The 14,556-nt window shown below is 32.8% G+C and overlaps 1 protein-coding gene across 5 annotated transcripts in view; it reads left to right on the top strand.

The window, feature by feature from the left end:
- ZNF280D (zinc finger protein 280D) overlaps window positions 1–13,476 on the top strand; it is a 129,867-nt gene extending 116,391 nt beyond the window's left edge. For 3 of the 5 annotated variants that reach the window (XM_028100201.2, XM_028100204.2, XM_028100205.1), the window contains 2 exons: window positions 8,788–8,843; window positions 11,672–13,476. In XM_028100201.2, the coding sequence (XP_027956002.1) occupies window positions 8,788–8,843; window positions 11,672–12,296 (681 nt within the window). In that variant the 3' untranslated portion in view covers window positions 12,297–13,476. The remainder of the gene's footprint in view (window positions 1–8,787; window positions 8,844–11,671) is intronic. The other 2 variants (XM_028100202.2, XM_028100203.2) reach the window with 1 other exon arrangement.
- The last annotated feature ends 1,080 nt before the right edge of the window (window positions 13,477–14,556 follow it).

The raw sequence follows: 14,556 nt of genomic DNA, 5'->3' as shown, positions 1-14,556 counted from the left end.
AAAAGGAATATGTGGGGAAAGTCGAGAAAACAGTATGTTAACAAAGTGGAAATATTAAAGAGAGAGAAAACCTGAAAAACCAAAAAGACATCCTGAGAAGTATATTAACTGAAAATGAAAAATTCATTAGGGGGACTCAAAGGCAGATCTGAGCAGACAGAAGAAAGAATCAGCAAACTTGGAAGACACAACAGTGGAAAGTATTGAGTCTGAGGAACAGAAAAGAAGCAGGTTGAGGAAAAGTGAACAGAGCCCAAGGCAGTTGGGGCCCATCATTAAGCAGACCAATATACATATTAGGGCATCCCGGAGAATATTTGACAGAGACAAAGACGAAGACATAAAGAAATAATGACTGAAAACTTCCCTAAGTTGATGAAATACATGAATGTAAACATCAAGAAGCACAGTGAATTCCAAGTAAGATGATCAAAGAGACCCACTCTGAGACACATTATAATCAAATTCTCAAAGGACAGAGAATATTGAGAGCAGCAAGAGGGAAGCAAATCATCACATGCAGGGGATTCTCAATAAGATTATCAACATGTTTCTCATTAGAAACTTTGGAAGCCAAAAGGCTGTAGATCAATATATTGAAAGTGCTAAAAGAAAAAACTAAATAATTTTATATCTGTTAAAACTATCCTTCAAGGGGCGCCTAGGTGGCTCAGTCGGTTAAGCGTCTGCCTTCAGCTCAGGTCATGATCCCAGGGTCCTGGGATCAAGTCCCGCATCAGGCTCCTTATTCAGCAGGGAGTGCTTCTCCCTCTGCCTGCAGCTCCCCCTGCTTGTGCCCACTCTCTCTGACAAATCTTTAAAAAATTAAAAAACAAACTATCCTTCAAAAGTGAGATATTCTTACATAAAATCTAAGAGAGTTTGTGACCACTAGATCGGCCCTGCAAGAAATGCTCAAGGAAGTCCTGTATAGTGAAATGAAAGGACAGTACACAGTGACTCAAAGATATATGGAAAAATAAATATCTCAATAAAGGTAAGTACATGGACAATTATAAAAGCTAGTATTATTGTAACAATGTAACTATTTTTTTGTTTTCTACATGAATTAAGAGATAATTAAAAGAAAAAAATATTAGTGTAAAAGCTAGCATTACTATAACTTTGATTTCTAACTCCAAATCTTGTTTTCCACATGATTTAGGAAACTAATGCCTTTAAAATAATTATTAGTTTATTTCTGGGTACACAGTTTATAAAGATGTAATTTTGTAACAACAGTCAGAAGGGGTGGGGATGGAGCTGTAAAGGAGCAGAGTTTTTGTTATTGAATTTAAACTGGTATAAAATCAAATTAGAGGGTGACAACCTTAGAATGTTAAATGTAATTCACATGGTAACCACACACACAAAAATAACTATACACAAAGGAAACGAAAAAAGAATTTAAACATTTCATCACAATCAACTAAACAAAAAGTCAGTAGTGGAAGAAATGAGTACCAAAAATGTTATAAGGATATAAAAACACAATGACAGATATAAGTCCCTCCTTTTCAGTAATTTAAATGTAAATGGATTAAACTCTCCAGTTGTAAGACATGTTGGCAAAAATGGATAAAAACACAGGATCCTACTGCATGCAGTCTATGGGAGACTCACTTGAGATCTAAAGACACAAGTTAGGGATTCTGGGTGGCTCAGTCGGTTAAGTGTCTGCCTTCGGCTCAGGTCATGATTCCAAAGTCCTGGGATCAAGTCCCGCATTGGGCTCCTTGCTCAGAGGGGAGTTTGTTTCTCCCTCTCCTTGCCGCTCCCCATGTTTGTGCTGTCTCTTTCTCTCTCTGACAAGTAAGTAAATAAAATCTTTAAAAAAAATTTTTAAAAAGACACAAGTTAAAATGAAAGGATAAAATAGATATTCCATGTAAATAATAATCAAAAGAGAACATGGGTGTCTTTACTAATATCAGACAAAATAGACTAAATGAAAAAAGGTTACAAGAAAAAAAGGACATTATATATTAATAAAAGGTTCAATACAGCAAGAAGATATAGCAATTATAAATATGTAACTAATGACAAATCACCAAAATATATGAAGCAAAAACTGACAGAATTGAAGAATTGACTTTCTATAATAACAGTTGGAGTCTTTAACAACCCACTTAAAATGTATAGAACCATCAGATGTAAGTAAGGAACTAGAGGACTTAGTAAGCCAACTAGATTTGGCAGACATTTAGAGCTAGATTTAACTCCACCTGGAAACAGCAATTAGTCAAGAAAAAGAAACAAAAGGCAACCAAATTGGAAAAAAGTTTTTGTAGAAAACTGTTTATGTAGAAACCCAGAAGAGTCCACCAAAAAAAAAAAAACCACCCTGTTAGAACCAATAAATGAATTCAGCAAAGTAGTAGAATACAAAGTCAACACACAAAAATCAGTTGCATTTCTATACACAAGGAACAGTCTGTGAAAAGGAAATTACAAAAATAATTCCATTTAACAATAACATCAAAAAGAATGAAATAAGAATTAACCAAGGGGATGAAAGACTTGTAAAATAGGATTATAGAACCTTACTGAAAGAAATGAAAGAAAACATAAATAAATGGAAACACAACTTATGTTCACAGATTAGAGGACTTAATATTGTTAAAATGTCCATACCACCAAAAGCAATCTACAGATTTATTGCAATCTGTACAAAAATCCCAAAGGCATTTTTAAAAACTTTTATAGACATAGAAAATCACATCCTAAAATTTATATAGAATCTCAAGGAACCTCAAATAGCTAAAACAATTTTGAAAAAGAAGAGCAAAACTGGAGGACTCACACTGATTTCAGAACTTACTGCAAAGCTACAGAAATCAAAACAGTGTGGTATTGGCATAAAGACAGACATCTAGACCAGTGGAATAGAATAAAGAGCCCAGAAATAAAGCCTCAAATATAGGCTGAAATTATTTTTGACAAGGTAGCTAAGACCAATGGGGAAAGGACAATCTTTTTCAATAAACGGTGCTGGGAAACTGGATATCCACATGCAAAAGAATGAAGTTGGAACCTTACCTAACACTATATACAAACATTAACTCAAACTGGATCAAGGACCTTAATGTAAGACTGAAAACAATAACATTCTTAGAAGAAAATAGGATAGAAGCTTCATGACATTGGATTTGGCAATGATTTCTTGGTTATCACACCAAAGGCACAGGTAAGGAAATAAAAGACTAATTGGATTCATGAAAATTTTTAAATTTTGTACATCAGATACACTATCCACAGAATAAAAAGGTAACCCACAAAAGGAAGAAAATACTTGTAAATCATATATCTGATAAGGGGTTAATATCCAGAATATTTAGAGAATTCCTAAAACTCAATGACCAAAAACAACCCAATTAAAAAATCGGTAAAGGACTTGAACAGACTTTCTCCAAAGAAGATGTATAAATAGCCACGAGGATGAGAAGATATGCAACAACACTAATTATTAGAGAAATGCAAATAAAAACTAATATGATATATCACCTCAAACCTGTTAGGATGCTACTATTAAAAAAAAAAAAAGGGCGCCTGGGTGGCTCAGTCGTTAAGAGTCTGCCTTCAGCTCATGAAGGCAGGGGTCATGGGATCAAGCCCCACATCGGGCTCCCTGCTCTGGGGAGCCTGCTTCTCCCTCTCCCTCTCCCTCTGCTTGTGTTCTATCCCTCGCTATATAACTCTCTCTCTGTCCAAAAAAAAAAAAAAAAAAGTGTTGATGAGTATGTAGAGAAATAGGAACCCTTGTGTGCTGTTGATGGGAATGTAAAATGATATAGCCACTGTGGAAAACAGTATGGCAGTTCCTCAAAAGAAAAAATACATATGATCCAGCAATTCCACTTCTGAGTATACCCAAAAGAACTGAAAGCAGAGACTAAAGGAGGTATTTGTACACTCATTTTCCTAGCAACATAATTCACAATAGCTGAGACATGGAAGTAAACCAAGTATCCATCTATAGATGAATGAATAGGCAAAATGTGGTATACACATACAAAGGAATATTATTCAGCTGTGAAAAGGAAGGAAATTCCGCAGTATGCTACAATGTGGATAAGCCTTGAATGCATTATGCTAAATGAGATGAATCAGTCCCAAAAGACATACTGTATGCTTCCCCTTATATGAGGTGCTTAGAACAGTCAAAATCATAAAGAATGGAGAGTAGAGTGGCAGTTGTCAGGGGCTAAGGGGAAGAGGAGAATATGGAGTTAATTGTTTAATTAGAGTATAGAGTTTAATTTTACAAGATGAAAAAAGTTATGGAGATGGATGGTGTTGATGGGCACACAACAATGTGAATGTATTTAATACCACTGACTGTACACTTAAAAGTGGTTATGATGGTAAATTTTATGTGTATTTTACCACAATAAAAAAAAGAATAATATGTATATAGGCGTATGTGTTTTTCCTTTTACCTCAAGTTCCAATATGGCTTGGCATAGCACTGATTTCAGCACAGTTACATCACAGTTTTTGAGACCTTTATGTGTGCTGAGCCAGGAAGTACTACTATGATTTCTTTTCCTTTACTATATTTTATTTTATTTTTATGAAGTTAAACAGTATATATTTTGACTCATTTGTTTAGTTCTCTATACACTAAAGCTGTTTTTAAAAAAGTGTTGTGATTTATTTGTCTAATGTTTGCAAGTATTTTTTCCAAATGTTCACACACACCAAAAGAAATTGTTGGAGAGTTTGGATCTCTCCTCTCAGATCTCCTTCAGTTTAAACTAGTTGCTCTCTAAGCCTGATGCATAGTTTATTGTATCAGGATTTTCCTTTGCTACTTTCTTGTGTTGGATATCCTATTTTCTGAACTAGGAGTTCCCTTTTTCTTGGTTTACTTCCTATTTTTATGAAACTTGTTCTCTAACAACTCTCTCAGAAGGGGCTCATCTTTTCTCCTTGCATATTTTAAACTATATTTACTTAAAGATTGGCTAAAGTATGTAGAAATCATTTTTCCCATGCAATTTTGAAAGTATTATTTTTGATAAGTCTGATGCCATTCTGGCTCCAGTTTCTTTGCATTTTGGTTATTTTGTTCTTTCTGGCAACTTTAATGATTATCTCTATCTCTGGTATTTTAAAATTTCATGATGATATGTTCACCAATCCTTTTTCCGTTCATTATGGTAGGCATTTAATAACCCTTTGTAATTTGGATACATATGTTTGGGGCGAATTTTCTTGTATTATTTCTTTGGTAAATTTTCACTTTTCTTTGCTCATTTTCTCTCTCTCTCTCTCCTCCTATTGATGTGACACTGTATTTCCTGCATTAACTCCTCTAATTGTATGATTCTTTCTTTCTTGCCTTCCCTCTTTTTGTCTTTTTCATTCAATCTTTTTAAAATTTTTTTCTAAACTTTATTTTAGTTGTCATATATTTAATTTTGAAGAGCTCTTTAATACTTTTATTCTTCAATTTTTCTCTTCATAATTTTTGTTCTTGTTTAATGGATGTAATAACATCTTACTTCTTTGGGGATATTAAATGTTTATTGTATTTTTTTCCTTTTGTTCCCAGCAATGTCTCTGATGTCTCCTAGCTCCTTTCTTTATTCCTATTTATTTTGTTATTTCTGATGTTAAAGGATGTCTTCAAGGGGCGCCTGGGTGGCTCAGTTGGTTAAGCATCTGACTCTTGGTTTCAGCTCAGGTCATGATCTCGTGGTCATAAGATCAAGCCCCGCGTCTGGCTCTGCACTCAGCATAGAGTCTGCTTCAGATTCTCTCTCCCTCTCCCTCCAGCTCATGCTCTCTCTCTCTTACTCTCAAATAAATAATAAATGAAACCTTTAAAAAAATAAAAAATAAAGCATGTCTTCAATGGTGTGGTGATCCTTGGCTGCCCATACACTAGAGTAAGGCACTACAGAGTTCATTGAAAACTTGTTGTTGAGTATGGAGACAGGGCTGCCTTATATAGTCATACAGGTTGTGCACTGCATAACTCCAAAGGGTACTATTTATATATACTCTCAAAAAGTATTAGATTTACTATGTTAGAAATTAAAAATCTGAGATCTAAAAAACTATTGTAACTTAAAAATCAAACTAATAAACCTACTATATAGTTACATAAATAACACATTTTTTTCTGAAAAATAACTTTTCTAAAACACAAGAAACTTAGAACACTGGTATTGTTTTATACTTTTGCATATCTTTGTACTGTCTAGTTAAGTAGGAGAAAACTGGATTCTCATGTTTCTGCATTCAGTCTGTTGTGATAGTTATTGTGGTTGAAATATATGAAGACTATCCAGCCTTACCTAGTACTTCAATAATCTTTTCAAATAATTGTGATTTTTTTTTATACTACATCAAAAATAGACAAGTGGAAGTTTTCTTAAAGGTTTTTTGCTATGTGGAATCTCATTCCATATTACTGAACTTTTTATGCTTTGATACATTAAAATCTATTGGTCTGTCTGGATCTTTTATTCATGCATGATTTTATAACATTGATTAGTCATTTGGAAAAAATATTGGTTCACTGAGTTACATAAATTTTGCACGTGTTGACATGTTTTATGTATAATACCAAGTCATTCTTTAATATTAGCATAAACTTAATCAATGGTGAATACAAGTTTTCCTAAAATTTAATATTTGTTTGAATTTTATTACTGGCAATAAACACTGTCAGTTGTTTTCTTTGATGTGATAGGCGTACTTTGTCAATTTTCAAGAAAATATCTCCTAAATAACCAAGTCTAAATAGTCATAGTTTGGACGGTCATCCTTTAAAATAAAACTGATGTTCTGTGAAAAAATTGTGCCGAAGTTCAGCTTGCAACTCAATCATAGACCCAAGTGTTTCAGTATACAATAGCAATGATTTATGCATACTTCCTTTTTTGTCACACAGAATATTAGAAAGACATGAACTCAAAGATTGATATTTAATGAAGTGAATTTTACTGCTGGTGTTTGCCAGTGAAGAATACAGTGATTACTAGTGTAGTTTTGGTTTGATGCCACTGCCTTGATTTCATGTTAAGATGCCAGCATGCCAGCATGTTTACTCACTGTGGTTTTTGTACCAAGAGTTTTAACTTCACCTGCCTCCTGAAAGTGTCCTGGAGGCCCGAGGTGTTTGTGAAACACACTACTGCCATGGATTATAATGTGAAGCTTAGTTAACCCTCCTGGATTAATGCTCTACACAATCTGCACGGTCTGTATGGGAATTGTTTAGACTTCACCATAGGAAAATCAGATGCTGAGCTGACTGATTCTTTGGTGAGGAAGATGCTTTCAAAGTCATTATGGGAAACCTTGTTTGCCTTGAGGCTGATAATTTTCTCCAAAAAAGAATCTTCTAGATTCTAGCTGTTGGTGGTGAAGAGTGATTCCTCCAGCTGCTGGCATTCTGGGAGCCAGGCAGGGAGAACTGTGGGGACCTTTATTCAGTTTATAGACTTGGACTAAATTTTTCTGTTTTCTCTCACTTCCTCAAGGCTTCCCTTTGCCATTCCTGGTGTTCACAAGTCTAAATTGTCTCTAGTTCAGAAAGTTACTTTGGCCTCTGTGGTAGAGGAAAGGATAGGTATCTGTTGTGTGAATTAGGGAAAGAGCATTTAGATTTCTCAGCAGTCCTTGTGCTTCATTTTTATTTTTTATGTACTGGCTCTTGTACTGAATTCCTTCAAATACCAGATTGCTTCAGTTCTCTGAGCAAATTGATTGTCTTCTTCTTGCACTCCCCTACTCAGATATTTAGTTGTAAATTCCTCCATCATGCAAAGTCAACTTCTACTTCTCCAGCCACTTTCCATCTAAAAATTTGTTGACATCTCATTGACAGTTACTATGCTTTGGTGTTTTCATGGTCTTTATGAATGAAAATGTTTTATGTCTTTGCCTCATTTTAGCAGAGTTTTAGGAGAGTAAAAAAATAAATAAACGTATGTGATTAATACACCATTATCAATTTCACAGGCCTCAGTCAATCACTGTACTAGTTAAGAGCTAGACCTAGATTTGGATCTTCGCCATTTATTGTGGTTATTCCCTGGGGTTTTCTACTTAACCTATATAGCTATATTTCCTATTATAAAAATGGAATTGAGAATGTCTAATATGAAGATTAAATGAGATAGTGTAAAGCTCTTAACATAGTACCTCACGCATCATATGTATTTAATAATTGGTAATTGTTATGAACTGTTAGCCTGGCCTGTGGCTCACTGAAGTTTTACTGTATTCTTTTCTCCCTATAAAACATTTCAAGTAAGCAAAATATTTAATTTGTCTATCTCATATTACTTGGTTTGACAATAGCAGGGTTAATATTACTCCACATATGAAACCATAATTTCAGATATGTTTCATATAAGTGTTTGTATTTAATATGTTTGTATAAAATACTTTGGATACAACTTGTTATTCAAATTCACATTGTGTTTTACTAGTTTTCTATTCAATTAATTGTAATTATCGTGCACATTTTACATAGAGTCTAAGAAAAGCAGGTATTGTTATAACTGGATAACTGCTTCATGACCTCAATTCAGAAACTTCTAGTACACTGAAATTCTTATAGGTATTTTTTAAAAGATTTTTAAAAATTCTGCTTTTAATTTTGAGAATTATTATATAATACATACTTTAGTTTAATAAACTGTTTTTCTATTTCTTTGCTATATTAGGTTGCACACTTAAGTTCCTTTAATCCAGAAAGTTTAGTATAATTAAAGTAGTTTAAGTTTAACCATGAATATAAAAGAAACATATTCTTAATCATTTCAGGAAATTGCAAGACCTAATATGGCTGAAGGAGAAACAGAAACATCAAATTCTGAAAGGTAAATATAAGGAAAAACTGAATCTCTTGAAATTAAAGTATATAAAAAGCTGATACTTGGCCTGTGTTATTTTAGTTAATTGACATTTTATTTTATATGTTATTTTAGTTTTAACAAATAAAAATTTGAAATTTTAATACAACAAAAACATACTGCAGATCCTTAATTTTGAAATCTTTTCAACATCCTTTAAACATCTTATAGTTGTTAAATTTTTAACTAGTAAAAAATTTTTACTAGTAAATGTTAACAGATTTTAATTGCCCCTATTAAGTGAAAACAATTACAGGATCCTACAAGTTACAAAATGGGGACAAGTTTTGCAAACAGGTAATATTAAAATATTTTCTCGCTAAAGTATTTTCACAAGCTTTATAAAGCTACTTCTGTGGTGGGACCTTAACATAAAAGTTTCAGACTTCAGGGATTGGCTTTAAAAAATTTAATGCTCTGATCAACACTAAAGACCACAAGACATTCTTTTTTAACTTTCAAGACTTTATTTAAATTCAAATTAGTTAACATATAGCATAGTATTCGTTTTAGGGGTAGAATTTAGTAATTCATCACTAGCATATAACACCCAGTGCTATTCATAACAAGTACTCCCCTTGGTGCCCCTCACCTATTTCTACCTCCTTCCATCAACCCTGTTTTTTCCCTATTGTTAGGAGTCTCTTGGTTTGCCTCCCTCTCTGTTTTTATCTTATTTTAGAAGCTTTCTTAGCAAAAGAGAATCTAACATTCTAATTAGAACTTAATTCCAGGTAAAGATAATTTTTTATTTTATCTTTTAAATTAAGAAATTCCCCATGTCTGTCTTTATGCTGTGTATCTTATACATAGCTGTACAGCACCAGGCGTAGGGTGCTTGTTAACTGAATGAGATTAATCTATTGCTCCTGAAAAGAAAATTATGGAATAAGGCCTTACCAAGGTGTCTCTTAGACTTTACTAGAAAAATGTTCTATCCCTTTCTTCACCTGGAATTTGGGGACACAGGCATTGGTTAACAAAAATTCAATGAAGGAGTTTGAAAAAGCAGACTAGTCACCTCTCTATAATTTAACATTTCTGTAAATTGTAGCTAATCCAATAAGATCTGAACAAAAATAATAATTATATAAATTTAAATGAAAATACTTTAATTGTTTGTAGATGGTATAATTGATGTATAAGATCCAAGAAAATGAGCTAAGAATGAAATTAATGAGAGTATTAATTAAGGTAGCTTAGTATAAAAATCTGAATGTTTTAGTATGCCAATAACATGTGATTACAAAGTACAATGGACAAAAAGTTAATTCACAACAAAAATGAGAAATGTACAGGATCTAAATGAAGAAAAAAGAAAACTTACTCTGATAGAAAATAACTAATTAATAAGTAATGCATGATAGGTCATTTTCCAAATTATTTTATAGGTTTAATAATATTTAGTTAAAAAATGCTAATGGGATTTGATTTAGAAACCAATGATATTTAAAGGAAGATTCATATTTTTCTATTTACTACCATAATTTATTAAATCATTGCTCTCTTGTTAGATGTTAGGTTGTTTCTGTATTTGCTATTTATTTATTTTTTTTAAGATTTTATTTCTTGAGAGAGCAAGCAAGAGAGCGAGCATAAGCTGGGGGGAGTGGCAGGCAAAGGGAGAAGCAGACTCACTGCTAAGCAGGGAGCCTGACATGGGACTCGATCCCAGAACCCAGGGATCATGACCTGAGCCCAAGGCAGACGCTTAATTAACTGAGCCACTCAGGTGCCCCTCTGTATTTGCATTTTAAACATTGTTTTTATGAGCATCCTTGTACAAATGTCTTTTACATTTTTAAACTATTAAACTTAGAGAGAAAAGTAGTGGATAGTAGGTGATTTGCTCTATTAAATAATAAAATATATTGTTAACTATAATTGGTAAGACTAGGTGGTATTGGCCCAAGAATAAAGACAGATCAGAACAAAATAAATAGCAGACTTATTTAACTTATATAAATATAATTTAGTAAATAATAAATGACCATTTGATAATATTGCTTTGATATTTTGTCAATTCATTCAGAAAAAGTCCAAATTCCAGGTGGATTAAGAGAAGAGATAAGATATCTGTAATCATTAAATTTATTTTTGGTAAAATAAGTATTGTAACATCTAGATAAGGAGCTGGAGATCCTCTTTAAAGTGTTCTGTTTCTAATGTTTTATGATTCACTATATAGTTTCTGTTAATATTCCAGGTTAATAGGGAACACACAGACACCCTCATATACACATAAACATTTATGTATACACATATATTTATGTCTATAATACGCATGTTGTATATTTACATATATTTTTTTCAGGCATGTGTTTATTTTTTTTAAGTTAAACTGTTAAAAATTAGAGAAATGTTTATGAATGCTTATTTGATTTTGTATAGGGTAAGACATTCCAAGAGGGTATATAAATCATTAAAAAATTTTTTTTCCAAATATATTCACTTCTTCTTTAAAGTACTCATACAAATTAATAAGACTGCTTAAATTTCCACTAAAGACAGGGTGTGAACAGATAAAAGTAATGATTACCAGGACTAAAACCAGTTTTGATAGATTTCCCAGGTCTCCTTTTAACATGTGACTCTGGAGTTTCTCACTCTTTTGCCTAAGAAAATGGCCACTCCTAAATTGTAACATGGCAAGGACTTGGGACCTGGATTATTTTTTTCCTTTTTGGCAAATGTACCTTGACCTTTTCTTTTTTTAAGAGCATGTTTTTATTTCGATAGTTTTTAAATATATCGTGTTCTGAAGAAACAGATAATAAATGGCTTTATTTTTTCAGTAAACAAGATAAAGCTTCTTCAGAGGAAGAAAAAAATGGATGTGATACAAATTCATTTGAAGGCTCATTAGCAACAAAAAGTGAAGAAAGCATAACAGTTTCAAATAAGGAAAATGATACCTGTCTCGAAGACCAGAAAACGGGGTTAAAGAATATCTTCAGTCATGATTCAAATATTGATGCCATTAAAGTAGAAAAGGAGAAACAAATAGAACACATTTGTCAGAAAACAGAGTTGAAGATGTGTCAAAGTTCAGGAAACTTAATTTCATGTGATCAGATTGAAGATTCCAACTCCAGTGAAGCTAGGTTTTCTTCAAAGAATATTAAGGATTTGCAGTTAACATCTGGTGATGTTAGCATTGATCAGTTTTTGAGAAAAAGAGATGAACCTGAATCTGTTAGTTCTGATGTTAGTGAGCAAGGCAGTGTTCATTTAGAACCTTTGACTCCATCAGAGGTACTTGAGTATGAAGCCACAGAGATTCTTCAGAAAGGTAGTGGTGATCCTTCAGCCAAGACTGATGACTTAGTGTCTGATCAAATTGACAGTGTTCCTGGAGAAAATAGCCGTAGTGCAACAGAGACAACAGTAGACCTGGCAGATGAAAAAGAAAGAAGTTGAAATTTATTAGTCATTCTAAGTTTAGTGTACCAACGGTAAGAACATTTGGAACAGTGCTATCAGGTGAGCTCAGAGGTGCTGTTATGTAGAGTTCAGAAAGAGAAAAATGTGAAGGAAGTCATTCATATACACTTTACCTGTGTTCAACCTAGTTTCTTAAAGAAATCAATTCACTGATAATAGCATGATTTCTGTGGATTTCCAAGAAGCCTTTAAAACATAACAGGATGTTAGTGGAAGTTAAGTTTGCAATGGAAAAGTCTCATTTAATGGTTTGTGAGGAGAACTTGGTGGCCAGTACAAATTGATTATTAGAATATCAATTATAATAATAAAGCTTTTGAAACTTCCATCAGTCCTAAACTAAAAGATTTTATTACCTATGTATTCTTTTCAGTTAACTTAAAGGAAGAGATTTGGAAACCCCACACCTTTTGGGAATAATTGATTAAAAATAATGGCTGATAGGCATTGTTAATGAAGGCTTCATTTTGAGTATGATGCTGGTAAATGGAGCATGCTTAGAGTGCTAAATTAATTGATCTAATGAGAATTTAGATGAACGTAAAATTAATTTTGGATTTAATATAACATTCCAGACTGTCAGAAGCATGTAAACAGAATATTTGAATCTGTGTACCTCCATACAAGTGTTAGCCTGCCAGGCTGTAAACTTACCTTAATTAAACTTTCAGTGAAAGTGAAATTATTAAGATAATAAATTTATATTTGTGCTTTTTGTCAGTGTGTAAGCTGTGCAGAAATCCTTGGTGTGCTAGTTGTATAAAATAGAAACCCATTGTTGAAACTCCTGTAGCTATTATGCTTTTAATTGTTTTAATGATCTTTAGAAATAGACCCATAAAAATGGTCTGGAAGCCAAACCAAAGTATGGTATAATGTAGATATTGTAAAGCAGTAAACTGAAAACATGTCCTGGCTCATGCCATGTTTAAGTGACTTTTTCTTTAATTGTAAAATAGAAACTTCAGATGGGACCTAAAGCAGTGATGTAAAAAATTGGTTTGGGATATCTAGCCTAATTTATCCATATCCTATTTTATCCATAAAATGGCTGCTAAATTGACTTTTCAGTTGTTTTTTTTATCATCTAGAAAATAATAGAGATAGAAATAAATAATATGAATAACAGTAGTTTGCTTTAAAGTACTAAAAAATTTATTTAAAATGCTACATTTTTACTTCTTAAAATGTGCTTTGAATTCTTAAGTTTTGTTTCACTGAATGTTAAACGTTTTAAACAGCTATTAAAATTCTGCTGTATATAGTAGTTTTTGAGTAAATATTTGCAATAAAAATCTGTCCCTGAATAATTTTATTTTTCAGAAAACTGCTTGAGTCGGATTACCTTTGGCGCCTTTAGAAATTGTATACTTGTTCAAGGAAATTTCATGTTAAAGTTAGCGGTAGGATTTCATTCTGTATTTTTTAATTGATGCATGATTTATTTTTAAAATAGGACTTAAAGTACTGGGGAAAATAATGGTAATGTTTGCAGAGAATAGATTTACTCTAAAAATTCTTTTAATTCAAGAGAAATATAATTTACTATTATAGTTTTCTATCTGTTCAGCAAATAGGCTAAATAGGCAAAATATATTATTGACTTACTTTCTTGAAAAGTTGTTTTTGGAGGGTCAAGTATTTTCATCTTTCCTACTACCAAGAAAAGATAGGGAGAGAGGGACTTCAGCTGTTACACTTCACCTTGTTGAAACATAAATCTATAGCTGACAAGATTTTTGGAGTAATTTAAATCTTAGGAAGAGCAAAGAGTGGAGGAAAATCTGTTAAGACCATTTTCTGAATGCTATTTAATTAGTTACCAAACCTATCACCTAATGCTACAAAACCCTTGATCACTGTGCCAAGATAAGTCTCTAAGTGACACTGTTACCTCTGAGCTTTGGGTAGTTCCTTCTGCTGTGGCTCTATACCTTTAGAGTAGTGGTATTCAAAGTAGCTAATCAATGAGCTGTTTATACCTACCCACTATTAGAAAAGGAACCTGTACCAGACTGTGAGTCCTTCATTGAGAAAGCCTGGCAATGAAAACAAAAGTGTCGTTGAAATAACCACTGTTCTTGGTTAACATAATTGGTTTATGTTCTCACACCATCTCATTTCATTTCCATTCAGGAACAAACAGTTCAGGTGTGCAAACCAAACCTTTGAGTAGCCGTGCTTTAGAACAGTGGTCAGCAAACTTTCTGTGTGGGGCCAGATAGTAAATAATTGT

Source organism: Eumetopias jubatus, unplaced genomic scaffold, assembly GCF_037043125.1.
Source record: "Eumetopias jubatus isolate StellerSeaLion01/CBP00866 unplaced genomic scaffold, mEumJub1_p1.0 scaffold_7, whole genome shotgun sequence".
Classification (NCBI taxonomy): domain Eukaryota; kingdom Metazoa; phylum Chordata; class Mammalia; order Carnivora; family Otariidae; genus Eumetopias; species Eumetopias jubatus.
This window is presented reverse-complemented; position numbering and strand designations above follow the sequence as displayed.